General features: G+C 40.1%; 1 protein-coding gene across 1 annotated transcript in view; it reads left to right on the top strand.

Moving 5' to 3' along the window:
• The window catches only part of TASP1 (taspase 1), a 307910-nt gene extending 283075 nt beyond the window's left edge, over nt 1–24835 (top strand). Inside the window, exon 14 of the mRNA XM_040447716.1 lies at nt 24749–24835. Coding sequence (XP_040303650.1) covers nt 24749–24808 — 60 coding nt within the window. The 3' untranslated portion in view covers nt 24809–24835. The remainder of the gene's footprint in view (nt 1–24748) is intronic.
• The last annotated feature ends 301 nt before the right edge of the window (nt 24836–25136 follow it).

Raw genomic sequence — 25136 nt, 5'->3', positions numbered from 1 at the left:
ATAACCTGCCATTTTCACTTAATAATGTCATAGGAAGATGTCCAGACTTAATAAGAATTACCTCATTTATTATTGGTTCAGCTAATGTTGTTCAGTACATATATTTTATCCTAAGACTTCTGTGGAAATCTGTCTCAGTACTAACAGACTAACAATACAGTCAGCATCTGTTTTCTCAGGGTACAGATCCCTGCAATGAGCACTGTGAGGTCTTACTTGCCCTTGAAAGCCAGCTGAGCAGGTGTCCTAGGGCAGACCATTGCCATTGCCCATTGATCCTCCATTGCAGAGTGCCCCCAGACAACATGTAAAGGCTAGTATCTGCACCTCTATGCCTCAGGACTTGTTCTGGAACCATAGAAAACTGCACTGTCCCTGCACACAGCAGGCCAGAAGTGTCAGGGAATCAGCACGGCCCAGAAGCAGCTCACAGTTGATGAACGGAAGTTGTATGAGCATACTAGTTCCTTTGCTTCTTGGGTGGTATAAGTCGGGTGTGTGTTTCACACTGTGTTTGAGAGATTTTCCATAGAAGTTAAGCTTCAGTTGCCGCCTGTGGCAGTTGACTTATTGATACACCTTGTGTTGACTTTTTTCCCTTCCCTATTCCCTTCTTAGTGCCCCTGTTTTATGATTCATGGGGTCATCTCCCAGATGAACTGTTTGTACTTGCCACCCTGTCTCAGGGTTGCTTCTTGGGGACTTGAAACTAAGAAACAATCCATTCTACATACTCTTGGCCAGGAGGCATTTATACCCTCTTCTGATTGAGAGGATGAATTCACCAGTCTACTTGTGCCCTGCACTGGAGTCTCTTCCTGCCTTGTGCTCCTGATGAACCATTTTAATCCATAATATCTGATTGAATATTCTCCAAGTGATAAGGCTGGATGTGCCACAAAACTGGAAGGAAGAGAGCCTGGGAGACTCAGCTGATTAAGTGCTGACTTTGGCTCAGGTCATTATCCCACGGTTCCTGAGTGTGAGCCCCATGTCAGGCTCTGTGCTGACAGCTCAGAGCCTGGAGCCTGCTTTGGATTCTGTCTCCCTCTCTCTCTGCCCCTCCCCCACTCATACTCTGTCTCTCTTTCTCTCTCTCTCTCAAAAATAAATAAAACATTAAAATTTTAAAAAAAAGTGGAAGGAAGTTCATAGCCAAGTCAGTGATGACAGGCACCCGACAGCAGGAGACAAGTGCATACTTTTAAGGAGGTAGGGAATAAACAAGCTAAATAGCAGCTCTCCATCAAGAATTGAGGGACTCCTTAAGAGAAAGAAACTGGAATTGTGTTAATGGGACTGGGAAGAGACCATAGCCAAAGGTGTGTTATGAAGTTAAGAGATTTGAAGAGACCGAAACAATGGTAGCCAGTGTTCCCATGTCATGAACACATGTCCACCATGACCATGCATAACAACTTCATATGGCACCCACTTTCAGAATGCCACCTCTCAAGCCTAGATATCCCCAACATAATTTTGTGGTTAATTTTTTTTAAAAATGCCTCCCAACATTTTTCTTAAAATGTCTATTAACTTTTAACGTTTAACTAAAATGTTTATTAAAATCAACTTTTTTTTTTTGACATAAACCCTACAATTGCTCAACATTGTGAATCCCTTTGTGCCATGAAGCCCAGTCTCCTATCCAACTTAAGCTTGCAGTGGTTAGTCATGGGGTGAAGGACCAAAAGGGGACTATGGGCCCCCCTCCCAGGAACACTAGTCCAAGAAAAGATTGAGCCCAGAAAAAATGACCCCCTGTGAATATGATTAATTTCTTTTACTTTAGCTATGTTCTAAACCTTCCCCAAATGCAGATTAAGCAGGGAAAGGAGATGTGGGTGTGTAAACGTGGTGAGCTATATAGGTGGGAGTGAGTGAATGGGAGGTTGACCGCATAAGAGTAATCCTTTTACATTAATATTTGCCCTGGGACATTAGGAATTCTTAATGAATACACCACTTTTCCCCAACACTTAATTTGGGTTCAAATTCATAAGGTATTAACCCCAATGCCTATCATCAGAGACCTACAGGCTGACCAGATTAACCAGGCAGTTTTTCTTTGCCCATATACTGCTGTCTCTGAAGTGTATGGCCACAGGAAGGATTAAATCTAAAACTGGCAAGAGCCTCCCTCCAAGACTCTGCTCTCAGCTTCCAGAAGCCTGGCAGCCAAGCCCGTGGTGGTTCACCGTGACCAGTTGTGGAAGGCGGGAGAGAAAGCAAGCACAGTGGTCTCTCCTTTACATGCTAGAGTCACTGAAGCCCTGAAACCACAGTGGCAAAGCTGGAAAAAACTGGGTTTTTCTCTGCCTTGATGGGGATTTCACTGATTGTCAACAGAGCTTCAGAAGCTGGAAAGAAAAAAATGCTAAACAGTTCCTTAATCACTGATGTCACTCTCCAAAAAGGTGCTCCTAAAATGGCTTTTTCTGGCCTTGGAAAATCCAGGAAGAAGATTTTGTTCTAATATATGAAGAAAAATATGTTCTTTTTCATTTATAAGTAGTAAGATTATAATCTGTCCACCCACGTTTTTCTCCAAACCTGTTAACTAACAGTCTTTTCCATCTAGTTAATGGTAACTCCATCCTCTTGGGTGCTTGGGTCAAAATTCTTGGCGTCCTCTTTTTATGTTTCTATTGTTGCATAACAATTCTCCCCAAATCTTATAACAACTATTTTTTTTTCTCACAATTCTGTCAACGTGGCTTGGCTTCTCTCAGTGGTTTCTCTGTGGCACTTGCTGTGCTGCATTCAGCAGGAGTGTGAACTGGGGGTGGGCTGGATGAGCTTCCTTTTTTTCCACATGCAGGCTCAGGGCCTTTCCCTCTGCTCGTGACCACTCTACATGGTCTTTTCATGCTGCTTCTCCCATAAGACATGGCAGCTCAAGGTTCCCAGGAGCATAAAAGCAAAAACTACCAGGCCTTTTTAAGGTTAGGTCAGAACTGGCCCAGCCTTACTTTTGCCACATTTATTGATTAAATCAAGTCCTCTGGCCCACCCCAGATTCAAAAGGGGACTGCATAACTGTATAAATACAGAGGGAAGGGTCTTTGGGGGCCATCAACCTGAAATCTTTGAATCTACTTCTTCTCCTATTTTACAACTGCAAGAAACTCTGCAGAACAGAGAACAAACTGAAGGTTGATGGAGGAAGTTGGGTGGGAGATGGGCTAGATGGGTGATGGGTATTAAGGAGGGCACTTGTGGGGCACCTGGGTGGCTCAGTCAGTTGAGCATCTGACTTCAGCTCAGGTCATGATCTCGTGGTTCTTGAGTTCGAGCCCCGCGTCGGGCTCTGTGCTTACAGCTCAGAGCCTGGAGCCTGCTTCGGATTCTGTGTCTTCGTCTCTCTCTGCCCCTTCCCTGCTCATGCTGTCTCTCAATAAACATTTAAAAAATTAAAAAAAAAAAAAAGAGGAGGGTACTTGTGATGAGCACCAGGTGTTGTATGTAAGTGACGAATCATTGAATTCTGCTCCTGAAACCAATATTACACTGTATGTTAGCTAAAATTTAAATTCAAAAAAGCATAAAAGAAACAGTCTGTTAGTAAATGCTATTGGCCCTCCTTTAAAATGTGTCCTAAATCCAACCACTTCTCCCCCTCTCCACTGCTACCATCCAGATCATCTCTTACCTGAGAAATTACAACAAGGTCCTCACTGGCCTCCCTGCATCCAGAGTTACTAGTCCACTTGGCAGCAGAAGGAGTCTCATCATGGTGCTCCTCTGCCCCAAACCTCTAAACAAATGTGTCAGTTATATGGTAGATTAGAAAGGGTTGAGTTCCAGAGGAAAAAATGAAGCAGAAAGGGGACGCAGAGTGCTGACGGGAGAGTGGTAAGGAGGGTGCTCATTGAGAAGGTAACATTTAAGCAAAGAGTTGAAGATGAGTGACGAGTAAGCTATGTGGATCCATCTGGAAAGTGCTTTCCATGGAGAGGTAGAGGCAAATTCTTAGAAAGATACAGACCACCACAACTGACTCAAAAAGAACTAAAAAATCCAAATAGATTTATAACAAGAGATTGAGTTGGTAATCAAAAGTCTTCCCAGGAAGCAAGTCCAGAACTAGATGGCTGTACTGGTTAATTCTACCAAACATTTAAATAATTATTACCAGTTCTACACAAATTTTTCCAAAATACAGAAAAGGAGGAGACACTTCTCAACTTATTCTACGAGGTGCAGACACTTTGAGACAGTCAGGAGGCTCTCCTCAAATAGTTAAACACTGAGTTTTTCCCCTCCTAGGTACATACCCAGGAGAAATGAAAACATGTCACACAAAAACGTGTACATGAATGTTCATAGCAGCATAATAGCCACAAAGTGGAAACAACCCTAAAGTTCCCCAACTGATAAACAAAATGTAGTATATAATACTACTTTTTAGTAATATAATTTAGTATATAATACTACATTATAGTAATATAATGGAATATTATTTGGCAATAAAAAACAATACAATACTGATAAATACTACAACATGAATGAACTTTGAAAACATGCTACACAAAAGAAGCCAGTCACAAAGGACTACATGTTGTGTGATCCCATTTATTTGAAATGCCCAGTGTAGGTAAATCTCTAGAAACAGAACCTATAGATTAGTAGTTTCCTAGAGGTGGGAGGGATGAGGGACAGGGAAAGTTAAGTGGTGATAAATAAGGAGTGTAGGGTTTCCTTGAGGATTAATTAATGATGTGCTTAAATTAATTACGGTGCTGAATGCATCACTCTGTGAATGTAGTAAAAGCCATTGAACTATATACTTTAAATGGGTGAATTGTATGATAATATAAGTTATATCTCAATAAGTTGTTAAAAAATAGAAAACAATTTAGGATATAATTTAGGAAAAAAAATACTGGAAAAGAATACCATACCCTAGCAAATTCTTCATTTTCCTGGTTGATAATTTCCAGTGTTTCCCAACATTTTTCACTTGCATTATTAAAAATTAAGGTGTTTTTAACATAACCACAATAACTTAGCCATAGTATTACGTCTAAAACATTTTATAATAATTCTTTCACATCATTAAAAGTCTATTAAATGATTGCATTTCCAATTGCATTATGTATTACTATGTGCTTGGGCTGCCATAGCAAAGTACCACAGCCTGGGTGGCTATGAAATTTATTTTCCTCACAGTTCTGGAGGCCAGAAGTCTGAGATCCAGTTGTTGGTGGGATTGATTTCTTCTGAGGCCTCTCTCTCTGGCTTTACATGGCCATCCCTATCTGTTTTGTTTGGACATTGTCCTTCCTCTGTGCATGTCTGTGTCCTAAGCTCCTCTTCTCATAAGGACACCAGTCATATTGGATTAAGCCCCACGCATATGACCTCATGTTACCTTAATTAGCTCTTTAAAGGCCCTGTCTCAAAAAAGACACATTCTGAGATACTGAAGGTTAGAACTTAAACATATATGGGGTGCCTGGGTGGCTCAGTCACTTAAGAGTCCGGCTCTTGATTTTGGCTCAGGTCATGACCTCATGGTTGTGGGATCAAGTCCTGCATTGGGCTGTGTGCCATCAGCTTGAGACTCTCTCTCTCCTCTCTGCCCCTCCCCCCCTCAAAATAAATAAACTTTTAAAAAGCAAACAAACATATGAATTTTGGTGGGGGAGGCACAGTTTAACCCATAATACATTATAATGTCATTTAAAAAATGTTTTCTTGTTGGAAAGAAATGTTTCCTTTTTAAAGGAAAACAAAACACAATTTCCTAGTATTAATATTACTTCAAACTATAGCCACTTAAAAACGTACAAACATAGAACTAAGTATAAACTTCTTGTGTGTAGAGCTCTTTTACAATTATAAATCCAGGTAGATTTCCAAGTGAATACAATATCCAAAATCAGTCAAAGTTTATATTAACAATGATATGATGGCTATATTACATTGTTTTGTTATTATTTTACCTTAAATCATTATTTGATTTTATTTTGGTTATTGGGTTTTTCCATCCTAAAATTTCCATGTGATTTTTCTTTGTATCTTAAATTTCTTTGCTGAGGCTTTCTATTTTTTTATTCATTTATGTCAAGCATGTTCATAATTGCTTGTCAAAGCATTTTTATAATGGCTGCTTTAAATTCCTTATCAGATAATTCCAACATCTTGGGCATCTGTTGACTGTCTTTTGTCATTCAAGTTGAGATCTTCCTGGTTCTTGGTATGAGTGGCATTTCACTGAAACCTGGATATTTTGGTTATCATTTTATGAGTCTCTGGATCTCACTTAAATCTTAAATTTAAAATTTTAGCAGATCTCCTCTGATGCCACTTTGGTGGGAGAAGGGGGGTGCTCCCTTGTTACTTGCCAGATGGAAGTAGAGAAGCCTGGACTCTCCACTTAGCTGCTTAGATACCCATAGGGGAGTGGCTCCTCATTAAGGCCTGTGGAGGTGGGAATTCAGGCTCCCACAAGGCCTTTTGCTGACATCCTGTCCACTGTGGGGAGGGGGGGAAGAGGCTCTTTACTCCTTGGAAGAGATGAAAGTTTCTATTCCCCCTCAGCCTTCTTAGACACCACTTGGAAGAGTTGGTGTGGGGGGGGGGGGGCGTTAGGATGCTTGTAACAGCTTAATGAGGATGGAAGTCTAGGCTCTCCCTATGACCTTCACTGGAGGGGGTGGGGCTGGGGTTGTAGCCTTTTTATTTACTGTGGTATTTGGCTGAAAGTAGAGCCATTATTGTCTAAAAGTTTTCTGTTCTGCTAGATTGCCCTTTCTTGGTCTGTTGGCCTGAGAGAGCAGACTTTTCCTGGGGCTCTTTTGTCTGTGTCCATTGGTATTTCTGGGTTGCTGGCTCCTCCACTAACCAGTCTGGGATAGATGAGGCAAAAATGAACTCTCAGGGAACTCATGACCATGTTCCTTAGGACTCGTGGTCCCAAACTGGCCTGCCTTCTTTTCTCCACCTGTCCAACTTTTCTCATGTTTGTTTTGTATATAATGCCCCATGTTTTTAACTGCACTTAGTAGTAGGAAGGAATAAGGGAAAATGCCTCTACTGCATCTTTCAGAAGCAGAAGTCCTGATTTTTATGATAGAAGCCTTTATTTGGAAACTGAGTATTTCACTAGCTGACTTGATTCTTTGATTTTAAACTTGACAGCCATCATTTGAGTTGCTAACATGATTGGCATTATACTTCTTTTTTGATAATGAACCTGTTTTTTAACTACATATCCATTATTTTTCTATCCAATCCACTTAATAGATACCCTGGGAAATTGTGATATAGCCATTTAATGAAAAATTCCTTAATTGAGGGTTTAGTACTACATTTACTGCTGGCAAACGTTGGTGCATAGAGAGACTAATCCATGCACCACCTCTGCTCAACCCTGAATGTAAAGATAATACCACAGAGGCTATTTTGTTTTCAGCATAGCTTATTACTGATCGTCACTTGGTTCTCTCACTTATTCTTTTCCAGCCACCTATAATCTTCATTTGGCATCAACATTACTACAACCCCAGATACAAATGCAAATGAAATTACCTGGCATGAATTAGTTGCAAGGTGATCCCTGAATATGTTTGTACTAATTCATTTTAGTTTATCATCAAAATGAGAAATTCTCAAGTTATAAATTCATTGAATTCATGGGTTCTATGGAGGCTACATCTATATGGACTCACAAACTCCAATTTGAGAAACTTAAGTCTGCACCATTTCCACATTGAGCTAGTTAATAAGAAGAGTTACTAATGTACTACAAGCTAGCCTGAAGGTAGTTGTTAAAAATTGGGGCACATGGTTGGGGACAGACAGTCCCATCTGACCAGTAGAGTAATGAGGATAATAGGTTCATTCTTTACTCATCTGTATCTGACAATCCTCCTCCATTTCCATTACCATTTCCAGTGTGATCCAGCTGACTTCCAGTTGCTATGCTCTAATTACCATACTCTGTATCTCTGTGCTGGGAGTTCTCTCCAAAATCACAGAAGACAGCTCTGCCTGTGGCATGCCAGAAGGACCAGGGCATTAACATCTCCTGGAATAGCCCTCAACTCATGATTCTCAGGAGTTGGTATACAAATACCCCAACTCCTTTACCTCTGGAGTGGGATATCACTGGGGCCAGTGTTTGCACCATTTCCCAGAATTTCCCTTTGGTGTTTCCAGTTTCCCACAGTGGTGACTGCCTTGCTAATGCATCTTTTATTGGCTGTCTTCCCCTTTCTCATCTCCTATCCCCACTATCAGTGTTTCCTGTACCTCCCAAATAAAGCCCTTGCACTCATATTCTTATCTCAGGATTTGCTTCTAGGAGAGAAGCACATTATAAAATGTTTTTGCTTATGATAACTTATTTGACCCATAAAACAACTCTGGAAGAGAGAGAAAGTTATATTGGTTAAGTCTAGCAATGGAATGTGAGTCCCACATTCTGTTACACTCTCTCGTGTATCCCAAGAACAGCACCTGGCATGTTGTAGATGTTTAATAAATAATTGATGAGTAAAGGAAGAAACTGATGCTCCTGTAAGCAATTTTATCAAATTGCCAGTGAGAGAGCCAGGGTTCTTTGACCCAAGCACAGTATTCTCTCCATTATACACTCACGTCCTGTTCTTAACCCTGTTGTCTCAGATCATAGCCTGCAGAGGAACTTAAAGATGACTTAAATACACCAATATTGTTAGCCACCTCTAAACCATAGTGATGTCAATGGTTTCAGAGTTAGTGGAATACAAATATCTGTGAGGATACTAAAGATATTTATGGGACAAATTGCCAAGTCGCACAGACATTTGGGGGGCCACATCATTCCCATGGTGACCATCTGGAGCTGCAAAGGCCCATAAAATAGAGGCAACTAGTCTTTCTCAGCTCCAAGGTAGTTAAACACATTCTAGCCCAGACTTGTCTTTATATTGTTTTCCTCATCAGCAGTATGAACATATAAAAGTCATTTTACTTGAAAGAACCTTGTTTAACACTCCAACTTATGCTTTAAAAAAATTGTATCATACCTTCTTCTAGTGAGTTCTATAATAAATGGACACTTGTAGATAAAACCATATTTATCAGTATGAACAGAGAAATAATATGTATTACAGTTAGCTATCAGATTAGATATTAACTCATTAATCAATTTTTACTTAAATCATGCATCTTCCCTCAAATGAATGGTTATTCTGTGAAGCCATTTTGATTCCTGAGCACTGCTTTCCCTAAACTCCTTAAAGTCATCAGGCACATTAAAGGATATCCGATTTCATTGGTCTAAGCTGAGTGATCACAATTCATCAAGGCATGAAAAGTCTGTCCAGTCTTGTGGAATATCATTAAATGGTTCAAGGACGTTTCTAATCTTAATGATGGCCAAGGGGGAGCAACTATTACGATGATGAATGGGAATGAATATCTGGAGAAAGTTCAAGGCATGTTATACTTACAAAGACTAATACATGTTGTTTATCTAAATCATCCAACTGATTAAAGAAACACACAAAGCCCAAGACAGTTAAAAGCAGAGAACCAAATAGGCTTTGACCTACCCTGGTATATTTATCGCTGACCATGTCATGCATGTAAAATGTATTGCTCCACCAAGATGCCGTGTATATAAATCGGGAGGGTCTTTTGAGGCTGATGTTGAGTAATATAGGCTGTCCAGTTTATTGCCTGGCTAAATATTTATATAGAATGAGTTCATTGATGGTGGGGAAGCCTCCATAAAAGGAGTCTTTCAATGTTACTAACTGATTAGCTACAACGCCTAAGGCTTAGTAAGAGCTAGGTGGTGGTAACTTTGATACTTCCGCTCCTAAAATCAATTCCTGAGATGCTCGGTGTTTTGGGGCGCCTGGGTGGCGCAGTCGGTTAAGCGTCCGACTTCAGCCAGGTCACGATCTCGCGGTCCGTGAGTTCGAGCCCCGCGTCGGGCTCTGGGCTGATGGCTCAGAGCCTGGAGCCTGTTTTCGATTCTGTGTCTCCCTCTCTCTCTCTGCCCCTCCCCCGTTCATGCTCTGTCTCTCTCTGTCGCAAAAATAAATAAACGTTGAAAAAAAAAATTTAAAAAGAGATGCTCGGTGTTTTGAATCCATGCTCTGAGTTGGGTGTGTGTGTGTGTGTGTGTGTGTGTGTGTGTGTGTGTTTACCTCTTGGTACCAAGACCAGTGCAGAGCCTGCAAGGAAAGAGGAAATGCTTTTTTTTTTTTTTTTTTTTGGTACACCCCTAGAAGAATGCTCTTTGGAACTATCTTTCACTGGGAGAACATGTCTATTAAACTCACACTTAGTTCATGGCAGTCAATGGTGGTTTAAAAGGGGGATGGCTCATTTTATATCATAAAGGCCAGAGAATAAATCTCTTATCCAGGGGACTTGTTTTTGGCTCTCCTTTCTCTGGGCAAGAGCAGGAAAAATCAACCACACAGGTGGCTGGGAGGATGTTGGGCCACTGTCCAAATACTTAATCTTAGTAAATATCTTTTCATTAGGTGTGGGAGTGGTAGGTTGTTGGGCTGAAATAGTACAGCCATTGCTTAAAGGATTGTTGAAAGATAAGAAACTGGAGTTGTTGAAGATTTAGAATTAAAGACTTTCTTCACTTGGATTCTGAGACACTTAATGCTTTTTGGTTTTCCTCATACCTCCCTGGTTTCCTTCTCAGTATCCTTTTATGGTTTCTCTTCTTTTCCTGGCCACTGAACGTTGGTGGTCCCAGTGCTTGGTTATCAGCCCTTTTTCCCCATAGATGATTTTATTCTGTCTGGTGCCTTAAGTATCATGTCTCCCAAATCTCCAGCCTGAACTGCACCTAAACTCCAAACTCCTGACTTGGTATGTTCACTGTAACACCTAATAAAGCATTTCATAATGTGCCCAACACAGAACCCTTAGTTTCTATCTCCCCATCTCCACCCCCAAACCTGCTCCTTCCCCCAGAATTCACCATTTCAATTGATATTCTCATTTACTCAGTGGCTCATGTACAAAATCTGCAAATTGCCTTTGAGTTCTCTCTTTTCCTCATCTCCACAACAGATACCCTACGCTGCAGCATGAGGAGCTGGCTGACTTAGAAAGATGCATCCTAATTTGGTCTTGGAAGATGCAGTAGGTAGGACACCTGATGAAAAGCACATTACTCCAGATTCCTTCAAGTTGTTTTTTCTTTCAATGGGCATAGGTATTTCAATGCAGATACGAGTTTGACCCATCATAGGGGTCAGCTATGTAGACTTCAAATCCTGGGTCTATGTTTACAAAATTAGGAGTTTCAGTCCAGCTCGTAAGCTCATGGACGGGGGCACAGGGCAAGCTGTTGTATGTCAGGTGGACCTTTGTTATCTGTCTGTCTTTGGCCACTACAGGAACAAAAAATGTGAGGAGAACTGACAGGAGCAAATCAGTCCCTGCTCCTCCCCCGATGGCCATGGTGGCCATGGCACCACTCATCTCCTGGCATTTTTCCTTCTCTAGGGAAGGAATTCCTCATCTTCCTTCCTAACCTTGCTTCATTCCTCAGCTTAGTGCCATTGAGAAAGCATGGCTTATCCTCCATGGGATCCCAGGCCAGCACTTTCATATTGCTTACTTTATTTTTCATAATCAAACATTGATGGTGAAAAGCATTTCCTTCTCATTATTGGAACTATAAAAGTGATACGTTTGATATACTAGAAAATGTCTTAAAAGTGAGACAAGGAAGAAAATTAAAGTCCTTTAAAATCCCATCGCTGAGAAATAATCACAGCACTTAACATTTTTAAATGTTTTCCTTGCATCTTTTTTTTTTCTTAGTGAATTTATATTTGGAAGAAAAAAATTGTACCAAATTTTGTCTGGAATTGGACTTTTTTGTGAGTTATTATACACAAACCCCCTCAGAAGAAGAAATTGGCATTTCTGATCAGTGCAGGTGCAATTTTCTGATGCATTCCAATGGGATTAAGATCACGTTTGAGAAACCAGTTACTTATCCTTCCAGGTGACTCCCAGCTGTCAGTAAAGATTCTAAAGATCTTTAAATTTTTTTTTCAACGTTTTTATTTATTTTTGGGACAGAGAGAGACAGAGCATGAACAGGGGAGGGGCAGAGAGAGAGGGAGACACAGAATCAGAAACAGGCTCCAGGCTCTGAGCCATCAGCCCAGAGCCTGACGCGGGGCTCGAACTCACGGACCGCGAGATCGTGACCTGGCTGAAGTCGGACGCTTAACCGACTGCGCCACCCAGGCGCCCCTCTAAAGACCTTTAATTAGACGTTTCTTTCACTTGGTATCTAGTCTAACAAAAGTTACTAACCATTTCTTTTCCCATAAAACGTCCCTCCCTCCCCCGCCAAAGTAAGTCCTTGGATTAGCCTGATATATATAGTTCCTTTCCCTGCAGCAAGATTGCCATAAAACTTTGACTCTTAATCAAATTTGGAGCAGGGTTCAGCAGTCTTATTTAGAAACCAACTTCTTCCACCTTCATTTTATTAAAAAAAAAAAAGGGGGGTCAATTTCATGTAGGTAGAATTTATATATTATAAAATACACCCATTTCAAATGTACTGTTCAATGAATTTTGGAAAACACATATTTCTGTGTAACTGCCACCACAATCAAGATATGAAACATTTTTATAACCTTGAAAGTTTCTCTAATGCCGCTTTGCAGTCAGTCCCCCCTTTCCTTCTGGCTCTTAGTAATCACTGATCTGTTTTCTGTTACTACAGATTGGTGTGGGGTTTTTTTGCCTTTTACAGAATTTCATATAAATGGAATCATATGGTATGTACTCATTTGCATCTGACTTTTAAATGTGTTTCAGAGATGTATCCATGTTATTACATATAGCAGTAGATCACTTATTTTTATCTGCTGTATAGTATTCCACTAAATGAATACACCACAATTTATCTATTCTACTATTGATGAGTGCCAGGTTTTTTCAGTCCAGGGCTACTAAGAACAGTACTGCTAAGGATATTCATATTTAAGTCATATTCATATTTAAGTGAGGGTGTATGTTTTCATTTCTCCTGGGTAAATACCTGGGAGTGAAAATCCTGGGTTAAATGGTATTTTACATTTTAAAAAAAAATTTTAACATTTATTTATTTTCAAAAAACAGAGAGAGACAGAGTGCAAGTGGGGGAGGGGCAGAGAGAGAGGGAGACACAGAATCTGAAGCAGGCTCCAGGCTCCAAGCTGTCAGCATAGAGACCAATGCGGGATTCAAACCCACCAACAGTGAGATCATGACCTGAGCTGAAGTCAGACACTTAACCGACTGAGCCACCCAGGCGCCATTACATTTATATAAGAATATAAGTATAAGAAATTACCAGGCTGTTTTTCAGAGAGGTTGGGATCTTCCATTTTTACCATTATTGCTTCTTACCAGGGGTTTAAAGGGCCTTTGGGAAATGGGAGTTTAACAATGAAAAACATGGATATGTTGTCTTTTCTTTTTGGTGTTCTTCCTTTTGAAATATAGTTCTCTTTCTTTTTCATTTCTGTGAAAGAGAAATAGCCAGAAGAAACAAATGGTTATCTGATCCTGAAGATAAAAGAATTGAAGAGAATGTTAATGAATTCCTAACCTAACAGGGGTGAATTTTTCCTTCAACCTGCAAAGTTGTCCTTCAGACTCCAGTTCAGACTCCTTTTTCAGACCTGGAGATTACTCATTCCTCCTAGCTCAGCCCCAGTGGGGTAATCCTTTGAGGATTTCCCATAGTAGGCCTAGTAAATGTTTCTTTGGCACCACACCCTCTTCCTTTATAGCACTTAGTATAGTTTATAGTCATTGATATTTGTGGAATTCATCGATGAGTGTCTTTTCTCCTTACGTCATGACATGAGGAACCAAGCTTCTTTATCTCCCCTGGCTCACAGTGGAACTAAAAAAATATTTTTTTTTAATGAATGAACAAATGAATAAGAGAAATAGAAACAGGTTAACAGAACAAGACTGCCAAGCTAACGGTTGTGACTATACAAAAGTGGTTGAAATACATGTATTTGTTGACTGCCAACTCCCCAAAAAGACCACACCAGTACTCTACTGATCAAGCAAAGCTGTTTATTACGTACTGTAATAAGGGAGAACACCACCTTGACCAAGTCTTAGTAGTAGCTTCAAAAAGAAAGGTCAGAACACATGTGTGTAGGGGTTTAGATCTGGTTTTGAGTGGTTTAAGGCAGGTCTTTCAATGTGGGGATTCCAAATGGGCAAAGTTCACAGAAAGGTAAAGGTTCTAGAGCAAAGTATGTTCTGATAAACAAGTAGGTCTGTCCCATAGAGCAACTTGTTGGCCTGAAAAGGGGCTGGTTGAGTAGTCCATTGTTTGAAAATAAGTAAATGTTCAGGAAGCTCCTGGAGCAAACACTGAGGTTATTTAGTAGACAAGAATTTTCTGGAACAAATGGTAAAGTCATGTTGATGTAGGCTTAGTTCTGTTAGTTAAGTTATGAAGCTGCTGGCAGCTCCCAAAACCCAGTTCCCCAAGACTAAGTATAGAAAGGCAGATTATTTCTCTGACCTTTATATGCTGAATGAGGAGACTGTGCTTCACAACAATTGCTCATATTCTTGATTGTCAGGTCTGGAAAAATCTGTAGGCATGACTGGAATACTAACTTCTGCATTCCCACATCTTGAATTTAAGCCATAAAACCTCTTATTATGTAAAATACTAACATCTCAACAACAAGTCCTGGAAATGAGATATGGGTTTGTGAGGCTCCTCTCTTTTTGCCTTTTCTCTGGCTCTCCTTTATTTTTTGATTTATGATTGCTTTACAAGACAAAACTTTAGTTTCCCTGTCAAGAATCCAGTGGGAATGAAGAGTTAGAGGAAATACCAGCAACATGTTAGTCTAATAGCAGGAGGAAGCAGTAGGGCTGAGTTACGAGCAAGGCTGCACATGGTATCAACATAGCTATTTTGCTGCAAAGCGAGGAACAGTGAGCTTTCTATAGGACTCTTTGAGGTTGGGGGATCTCCTTGACCAAGATAAATGGGAGCTTAGGAGGAAGGAGACAGGAAGAGTTACACAGAGGCATTTAAGTGTAGCTAAGTTAAGTTGGCACCTCCCTACCAATCAGATCCCTAGTTACATCATGAACCATTCAACTGGTCAAAATGGAAGACAGAGACAGACTGTAAAGCATTCCAAAGGCGCCATCACCATCACGTTACACGTAATTTGTGGCCAAGACTTGACACACAGTGTTGGAGGAGGCATGCTAGAGCTCATGCAATTCCTCAGCCACGTGTATGGTGGGATAGGGACGTAGGAAAATTTCTGGCCATGGAAAGTAAACATCTCACCTCCAAAAGGGCAGAGTCCTGCAAACACCATGAAACAAAGACTCAGTATTGTGAAATGAGCCAAGAATTTCCCAAAAGGGAGGGTGGAGCTTGGGCATGGCTTTCCTTCTCTTCCCTTGTGTAATATTGTCACATCATCTGGGGGTATCGTGTGCAGAAGGGAGCCTTTAGAAAGTTGGCTGTGCTATAATTTATGGCTCCCCTCAGCAGCTAAATCTTTGCTTTCTGCTCTACTGCCCGGCAGCCATAATTCCTCTCTCCCTTTTTCATGTGTGTGTGTGTGTGTGTGTGTGTGTGTGTGTGTATGTGTGTGTGTGTGAAATATATAGACATAATTTAAAAATTAAATAAGCCCCCAAATAACAAGGGCCTTACCAGTTCTTACCCCTAACTCCTGCTGCCCAAGGCCCACTTGCTTTCAACTGTTTCTTTCTTTTCTTTTCTTTTTTTTTTTTTTTTTTTTGTGATTTCTCTCTTTTTGCTTATACTCTTTCTGGAGTATTCATTTTAGACCATATGTGTTGACTTCCTGCTGTGTTAAATAAGGACACAATACCTTTGCGCACTCCCTCCCCTTTTCCTCTCTCCCTATTCTCATAATTACATTGCAGTTTTTGGCTGAATTAATTGTCACTATTTATATTGTTATGGTTGGTAAATATGGTTGACCCCAAAACCAAGTAGGTATTGTGATTATCTTTTTTACCCAGTGCTTAGTTTTATTGTTGTTTTTCACTCCCAGAGTTTTCTTGGTCCTACCTTAATTTTTTCCATCAGGTCTGTCAATCCCCACCTGTTGATATCTTTTCCAAAAGCTCAAACATGTCAGATAATTTGTTCTACTTATTTCCTTTGAAGTCTTCTCTCCTGAACCCCTGTGTTCTCCTGTTTTGATGCAGTCATTAGGGCTACCTCATGGTTGTCATCCTGGAGTTTTTTCACCATCACCCTGCAGCTTCCCTTTTTGGATTCCTCGTTTTTTGGATCCCCATGTCTCCCACTTTCTTGGCTTACCCCCTCCTTTTGTAAGAAGGTTCACTAGTGGTTTCCTAAGGCAGGGCACATGGGAGGGACTTATTCCTTCAGTCCAGGGATGTGTCTGAAATGTCTTTATTGTCCCTCTTACAATAATTTGGAATTTGGCTGCATATAAATTCCTGGTCAAAACTCAATTGCTTTACTGTCTTCTAACACATGTTTTGTTGTGACTAGTCCAATGCAAATTTCATTTCCCATCTTTTGTAAGTGACATTTTTTTCCTCCTTTTCTCTCTCTCTTTCTCTCTGGGATATTTTTTATGATCTTCTCTTTATTTCCACGAGTCTCACAGTACTGGTCACTCAGTGGACCCTTTCAGTCTCAAGGCACACTCTTTCATTATGGAGTTTTTCTTTTATTATTTCCTTAGTCATTTCTTTCCCTCTCCATTCTCTAAGTGTTCAAAATAACTATTATTTGGATCTTGGATCTCCTAGATTGATTCCCTGAGTCTCTTAATCACTCTTTATGAAAACTCTTTGTATATATTTGTTCTTCCTGAGAGGTTTCATCTACTTTATTTTCCAAGCCTTCTACTGATTCTTTTAAATTTTAGCCATCTTATTTTAAATTTGTTAGAGTTCTTTCTTATTATTTCATTCATTATTTTTTATAGTTTTCTCATCTTGTCTCATGGATGCAACATCTTCTCTTTTCAATCTAAGAATTAGTGGGATTTTTGTCATTTTCTTCTGATCTCCACATTATCGCTTTGACCTTCGTGTTTCTTTTTTCCCTAGTTCTTTGTTTCAGTTTCGTGTTCTATGTTAGGAGACATTCCTCAACTATTTGGTGGTCTTTGGCTCTCTGTTGCTATTTCTTTTTTTTTTTTTTTTAAGTTTATTTATTTATTTATTTTGAGAGAGAGAGTGAGCAAGTGGCTGGGGCTGAGGGGAGCAGAGAAAAGGGAGAGAGAGAAACAGAGAGAGAGAAGAGAGAGAGAGAAAATCTCAAATAGCCTCTGCACTACCAGCACAGAGCCTGAGGTGGGGCTTGAACCCACAGACCATGAGATCATGACCCGAGTTGAAACCAAGAGTCAGACACTTAACCAGCTGAGCCACCCAGGCACCCCTCTCTGTCTCTATTTCTAGTAAAGTACTTAAGACATGACTGGAGGCTTTATATGCCAGAAGGGCGTCACAGTGGAATCAGGCAGTGGTCCAGCTGCTCTGTGGGAGGGCTCCCAAGTGTCAGTCAATTTCCCCACTGAAGAGTCTTCTAATTTTCTTACCAGAGGCTTATGCCTAACTGCTGGATCAGTAGAGGTACATAACCCACTTCTTGGAAGTGTAGATGCTCGAGCTGACTGTGAAAGCCACATTGCCCAAAGGCTGAGTGTGGCACTGGTGATACACGAGTTGACTTTAGGGTACAAATGACTAAATATTTTTCATTATAGTATATTTGCTCTAGTATGTGCTGGCAAAAATATAACTAGCACACCAAAACCATGGTGTCATGGATCATATCACTTAAGGCAAGCTAACTAAATGACAGTGACTCAAGTTCAAACTATTAAGATCAATAATAGTACAAGATGGATAGAAACAAGGCAAAAAGAGAGTAGAAAGGGGACTCCATGTGGAATGATGGACAAAGCAAAGGGGCAGAGATGTGTGGTGGGGAAATTACAAGACCCTCTGTGTGTGGGTGTGGAGAGTGGAAAGAGTGGTCAGAGACTAGATTATGAAGAACCATGTATTTTTGTAAGTGTTACTTAAAAAAAATCTTTTAATGTTTACTTATTTTTGAGAGAGAAAGAGAGACAGTGTGTGAGTGGGGGAGGGGCAGAGAGAGGGAGACAGAATCCGAAGCATGCTCCAAGCTCCGAGCTGTCAGCACAGAGCCTGATGCAGGGCTCAAACTCACGAGCCATTAGATCATGACCTGAACTGAAGTCAGAGGCTCAACCAACTGAGCCACCAGGTACCTCTGTAAGTATTATTTTAACACTGGTTTGACGGTTGTACAGTGTCTAAGTCCAAGAGGCGTCATGGTTACTCATTATGGCTAATCCAAGTCAAGTCAATAAGTAATGATTTTCCTTTGAATTATTTACAACAGTTAAAAAAGGATGTAGATTGGCTTCCTGCTGTCACATAGGAAGCTGCTGGTTTTATCTCCTGCTCCTCTCCTCTGCCCCCATATAGCCCTCATGCCCATCACTTCATTGGATATAGTATGATGAAAAAATGTAAATGCATACTAACCCAAATCTCAGAAAACCTTAATCAGGAAGACAATTCTGCTATAAAATCTAAGTTAATGCATTCTCAATGAGTATACATATAATGAATTTGGGATTTCTTATCTTTGTGGATATTCTCATGTTTTCTACATCTGCACATGTTAGCTAAACTCTGGAACACAACATAGCAATTCAAGTGTTTTGTAACTTTACTGCCCAATGCAGTAACTACTAGCCATGTGTGACTATTTAAAGTTAAAATAATTAATAAAATAGAACATTGAACGTCTCAAACTAGTCACATTTCAAGTGCTGTTCAAGTGCTTTCTGGTCACATGTGATAAGTGACTGTAGTACTGCATATCACAGATATAGAACATTTTTATCACCAGAAGTTATCTTAGATCACACTGTCCTTTGGTTACACAAAGTCTATTCTTTTTTATTGAGATATAATGGTTATATAATATTGTATTCATTTCAAGTGTATAACATAATGATTAGATATTTGTACAAAGGCTGCTTTTAAATTTTAGAAAATCTTAAAATAAGATAAAAGTAACCATCACCACAATTGTGACACAAAACAATCCTATAGCCACCCAAATTTCCTCATGCTGCTCCTTTAGAGGCACAATTTCTCACCCTCCCCCCAAGCAATCACTAATCTAGTGTGTCTTTTCCCATAATTTTACCTTTTCAAGGATATAGTATAGATAGAATCATATAATATGTTAACCTTTTGAGGCTGGCTTTTTTTTTTATTTATTTAAGTTTATTTATTTAGAGAGAGACTGTGTGTGTGCAAGCAAGGGAGGGGCAGAGAGAGAATCCAGAGCAGGCTCCACACTGTAAGCACAGAGCCGGATGTGAGGCTCGAACTCATGAACTGTGAGATCATGACCTGAGCCGAAAATAAGAGTCGGTCACTTAACTGACTGAGCCACCCAGGCGCCCCAAGACTGGCTTCTTTTACACAGCTTAGTGCCTTTAAGATTTATCCAACTTGTTGCATCTACCCAAGTCTTTGTGCGAATAGTATTCCATTATATGGTGGTTTCACAGTTTGTTAACCCACTCACCCATTGAAAAATATCTTGGCCATTTCCGTTTTAGGAGTTTATGAACAAAGCTGCTAAAACATTTGTAATCAGGTTTCTGTGTGAATTGTAGGTTTTCATTTCTCTAAAGTAAATATCCAGGAATAGGGTTGCTGGGTAATATGGTAAATATATGTTTTATTGTACCAAAAACCACCAGTTTCCCAGAATGGCTATTCTATGTTGCATTCCCAACAGCAATATATAGAGTTCCAGTAGCTCTGTGTCTTTATTAACACTTGGTATTGTCTTTTTTTTTTTTTTTTTTTTTTTTTTTTGCCATTCAAGTACACATATAGTAGTATCTTCTGGTATTATTTTGGAATCCTTAATGGCTAATTATGTTTTGCTTATTTACCATCTTTGCATCTTCTTTGGAGAGAGGCCTATTCAGTTTTTGCCCATTTTAAAATTAGATTGTTTATTTTCATACTGTTGAGTTTTGAGAGTTATTTATATTTTCTGGTTATAAGTTCTTTGTCAGATACATGAATTGCAAATATCTCTCCCAGTCTGTATCCTTCTTTTCTTTCTTTTAATAGTGTCTTTTGTGGAGCAAATGTTTTTAATTTTGATGGTTCTCATTACTATTGCTCTATAATAAATCTTAAAATGAGATAGCATGATTTCTCCAAATTTATTATTATTTTTCAAAATTGTTTTGGCTCTTCTAGTTGCATTTCCATATGAATTTTAGAGCCAGTGTTACTTTATCCACAAAAGAAAATCCTACTGGGATTGAGATTGGAATTTAGTCAAGTCTTTAGATCATTTGGGGGGAAAATTAACATCTTGACTATGTTGAGTCTTCCCATTCATGGATGTGGTATTTCTCTCTATTTATTTAGATATTCCATGATTTCTTTCAGTAATGTTTTGTAATTTTCCTCATATATATTCTGTACTATTTTTTAGATTCCTACAGAATTATGTCATTTCTGGGGCTATTGTAAATCATATTTTTAATTTTTTTATTTCTAACTGTTGATTGCTAGCATAAAACAAGATGATTGATTGGTTATCTTTCTTTTTTGACTTTTATTATGTTATCATTATTTTTAAAAGTAAACTCTGCCTCCAACATGGGGCTCAAACTCACAACCCTGAGATCAAAAGTCACATGCTCTACCCACTGAGCAAACGAGGTGCCCCTGCATGATTGATTGCTTTTAAATGTTGACCTTGTATCCTGTGACCTTGAGAAGCTCATTTATTAGTTCTAGATTTTTTTTTGTAGATTCCTTGCAAATTTCTATATATACTGTGATATTACATGTGAATGGGCAGAGCCTTCTTTCTAATATCAGGGTTTGGGTAACAATCTACTGAGGGAGCAGATAGAAATTTCAAGTCATACAAAACAAAGCTGAGTTTTCTGGTCCCTTTCTTTTTCATTTCTACCTTTTTGATAGAAATTTGTTTTATATTATCTGCATGCTTTTCCTCCCATGCCCCTAAGAATAAATATTCTCTCAGTGATATGGCCTTGTGGTTTTGGTGACATGGTCTTTGTGAAACATTAACTATTCTAAAACCAAAACCAACTTTCCTAGATGTTCTCAAGAATAAGTTACCTGGGAGGTAAATGTTACATCTTTAGCACTAGTAATGATAACATGAAGCTGGAGGCAGACATCCTTGTGATCCAGAGGCCTCCTCAGGAGCTCCTGATAATGGAATGGAAAAGCATCAGTCCCAGGAAGAGACAGCCTGCGGAGCCAAGGAGGAAAGGGGCTGACATTTCTATCCCCTCAAAAGGCCCCTGGCACCAAACCACAGCTGGTGTCTTCCAGACATAGAGGTTCCATCATTTGTTTATGGGAAAATGGTCCTCCCACCACTGGCTGACCCCTCCTGACCCCAGGATTTTTCAAACAGCTTAGCCCACACAAATGACAGGCTGAAGTTAACTGTACTGTGCTAATTGAGGACTGTCAAAAATATCAACAGGCAGTAGGTGGCAGGACATGGGAGTTTTGCACGTCAGAGTTGCTGGCTCTTGTGTGATGCACTTGATCTGTTGTGGGTCCAGAATTGTCCTAGGGAATAAGAAGGAAGGTGAGAGCTGCCTTAGCTCCCATGCTGTATGCCATTAATCTGACACCAAAACAGGAAGCAACATCAATACTCAGGGCCAAAAATAAAGTTCAGGCGCCATGTCCAGAAGCCCTAAAGAGAAGACAAAGGGAGTCTTTTAATTAAGACTGACCAGACATAATAAACCTATGGAAACAGAACAACATGCTTTCTGGCATGCACTACACCACCCATACCACAGTATCAGTAGCTAAAAATTCACATCATTTGAGTGAGAAGAGAAAAAAATAAGCCAACATGAAATTTATTAAGTCCCTAGGGATGGGTCAACTTACCACATTTCTTTCCTAGTAATGCAGTTATGATTGGACTGTACTAAGTTCAATCTCTCTACCTCTCTATTATGTCCATCATAGAGGGGCTTCCAAAGAGGGCTGGGGCTGTTGGTGAGACCCAGATTTTATACTTTTTTTCAATAAATACTCACCAACATTGGCCATACCTGAGCTTTTGACAAGGTACAGGCACTTTATCTTTTTTTTTTCCTATTCGTTTCCAATTTTATTGAGATATAATTGACATGTAAAATTGTTTAAGGTATACAACATGATGATTTGCCACAAGTATATATTATAAAGTGATTACCATGAGATATTTAAGTGTTCTTGATGATGTTGAGGCAGATCCAATCCATCCATCCATCCATCCATCCATCCATCCATCCATCTTTCAATCCATCCATCTACCCATCCACTCATCCATCCATCTACCTACAATTACCCAGCACCTACCATGTGCCTGCCACCTACTGATAGAAGTGCTCAGAATATAAAGTTGTACAACACATAGATATCCCTGCCCAAGAAATTCATAGTCTTAGCTACCCTTTTAAAAAATATTTATCCATTTTTGAGAGAGAGAGAGAGAGCCAGGGAGGGGTAGAGAGAGATAGAGACACAGAATCCAAAGGAGGCTCCAGGCTCTGAATTGTCAGCAGAGTCCAATCCAGGGTTTGAACCCACAAACTGTGAGATCATGACCTGAGCTGACATCGGATGCTCAGCTGACTGAACCACCCAGCTACCCCCCCGTTTTTTAAGAAGCCATGTTATTTTCTTTCTTCTTTTCCTTATTCATTTGACAAATCCTAATTCTAATATAGCCACTTTGTCTTAAATTTTAAAGTAACTTTTATTTTTTTTCTTTATTACTAAGAAAATAGAAGACAAACTGCTGTCAGTATGTCTATAAATATTCTTAAGACCAAAGTTTCTCAACATCAGCACTACCAACATTTTGGGTCCAAGGAATCTTTATTGCAGAGGGATGCCTTGTATACTATAGGGTATGTAGCAGCATCTCTGGCCTGCTACCCACTCCCCCTTACATGTCAGCAGCAACTCCCTGCCTACTTTCATCTCTGTTGGAACAACCAAAAATGACTCCTGAGCATTGCTGAATGTCTCCTAGGGCCTAACGACCTTAGGCCATTCTGGGTTCAGGGTGGGGTTTATTGACTGAATCCTATCATTCATCCCACTTCCCCTCCAGGAGTCTGGATGACACTTATCAGTTATCAGCTTTATGCATTATTCAGTTTGTGGCAAATGGACCACGAGTGAGCCTGACTGGTTTCATCCATCCAAAGTAAACTGAGAAGTTAGAAGCAGAAAGAGGCCTCATTGTGCCTGTCTGAGGCAAGAATAGAGCCTATGGCCCTGCCAGAGCAGGTCTGAGAGGGCAGGAAAGGGGGAGGTTCTGTTTTAGGGTTTTGAGACAGAATGGCCCTAACTGACTTGTGTGCTGCCGACATGGCCAGTTAAGATAAGCTGCTGTATCCAGGTTGGAGGGTTGTCCCCACAGCTGGAAACCTCCTCTGAGAAAGCCACAGAGTTGGAAGGAGTTCCTGTTTTATGGGTCAAGGCAGGAATGTGAAGGACAGGCAAAGAAGAGTTCATGGAGAATTTTTTTCTATGAATGTACAGAAACACATAATATTTTAAGTAAAAACCATATCCTACTGTGTTTTGTGGCCTTTTTAGTATCGCACTGTATGTATGGTTTTATAAACCTTTCTTAGTTCCCATATCAACCCACATTAAATGACTTAAGACATCATTTGAAAGGGCTGCACATTACTTACCTGTATGTAATGTATTCAGTCAATTCGCTTTTGACTGTTTTCAAATTTCTTCTGGTAGGAACACAATTAAGCATCTAGGAGATGAAGACTGAAATTTGCCACTGATTGTTGCCTACGGGCAAATTATTAGATGTGGCGTATTGGTTTAATGGTGTGTACTGCAATGCCCTCCCGAAAGGGAGCCCTGAATTATTTCTAGAGGAGCTAAAATAACCTCGCATAAATGAAGAAAGGGTAACGTAACAGATGCACTGCATATTTTTCAGGCTTCTCTGAAGCCCAGATAACTGCTAAAGTCTGGAGCCCCAGTTTCAAAGACTTGAGCCCTTTTGTGGATTTTGCTTTCTCCTAGCAGCCAACAGCTCCCACGGTCCTGGTAAGACTGTCCTCTCCTGTCCCTGGGCCACTTAACTTTTGGCACATTTTAGTGCTTTGCCACTGGCACCGAGGTGTGGTCAGAACCACTTTTTTCTTCTGGATTTGGCATCCCTGATGAAGTTAGGTGCATTTTCATAGACTGTGAGCCCCTCCGGAGAAGGCTATGTGTATATACTTTCAATTTTGTGTATGTTTTGTAAATAAATTGTAAATAATTGTAAATAATTTCAATTTTCTGTATGTTTTGTCATCTTAGAAAAATTCTTCTCACAACCCCTTCCTGGGTTAGAAAATTCTTAAAGATAGCAAAAGATATGGCCAAGAACCTACCCTTGATGTGCAAACTAACCAATCCAGAGTCCCACTTAACTCTATTTGGCCAATGCAACCCAGGAGGCAATATTCCTCTGCCTTAATCATCCTACGGCCAGGGCCAGTGCCGGGAAACTAGTAACCACTCCTAAAGCCCGGAGCCTGCTGTAAGTTTTCAAACTCTCAATCCTAAACTGTTTACCCTGCTCTGCCTGGTCTTTCCCCAGGAAACCCCAATAAAGGCTGTGGCCACAGCACAACCTTCGTTCCCATTTTCTGCCTCCTGACCACCCTCATGTCTTTCGTACGTGGCCCAGCAAGGTGTGCCATGTGCCTGTTGTCTCTAGGATCTGTAAGTATAAGAAATTTTGTTGTTCCCTGAACCTCTCCTCTGTCTCCTCTTATGGCCACACCTGCTGACTGTCTCATAAAATCTAAACCACTGGGGTGCAAGACAAGTCTTCAAGCTTTATGAAGCTGATCCCCAAGGCTTCCGATCTCAAGTTGTGGGGATTAGTTGTCACTTGAGTGCTTTTGCAACAAAGAATCTAGGCATTGATGTTTTTATTTTTCTGTTTTCAACCAGAGAACCCCATAAGGAAGGGCTGCTGGGAT

Source organism: Herpailurus yagouaroundi, unplaced genomic scaffold (genome assembly GCF_014898765.1).
Source record: "Herpailurus yagouaroundi ecotype Mexico unplaced genomic scaffold, PumYag 196, whole genome shotgun sequence".
Classification (NCBI taxonomy): domain Eukaryota; kingdom Metazoa; phylum Chordata; class Mammalia; order Carnivora; family Felidae; genus Herpailurus; species Herpailurus yagouaroundi.
This window is presented reverse-complemented; position numbering and strand designations above follow the sequence as displayed.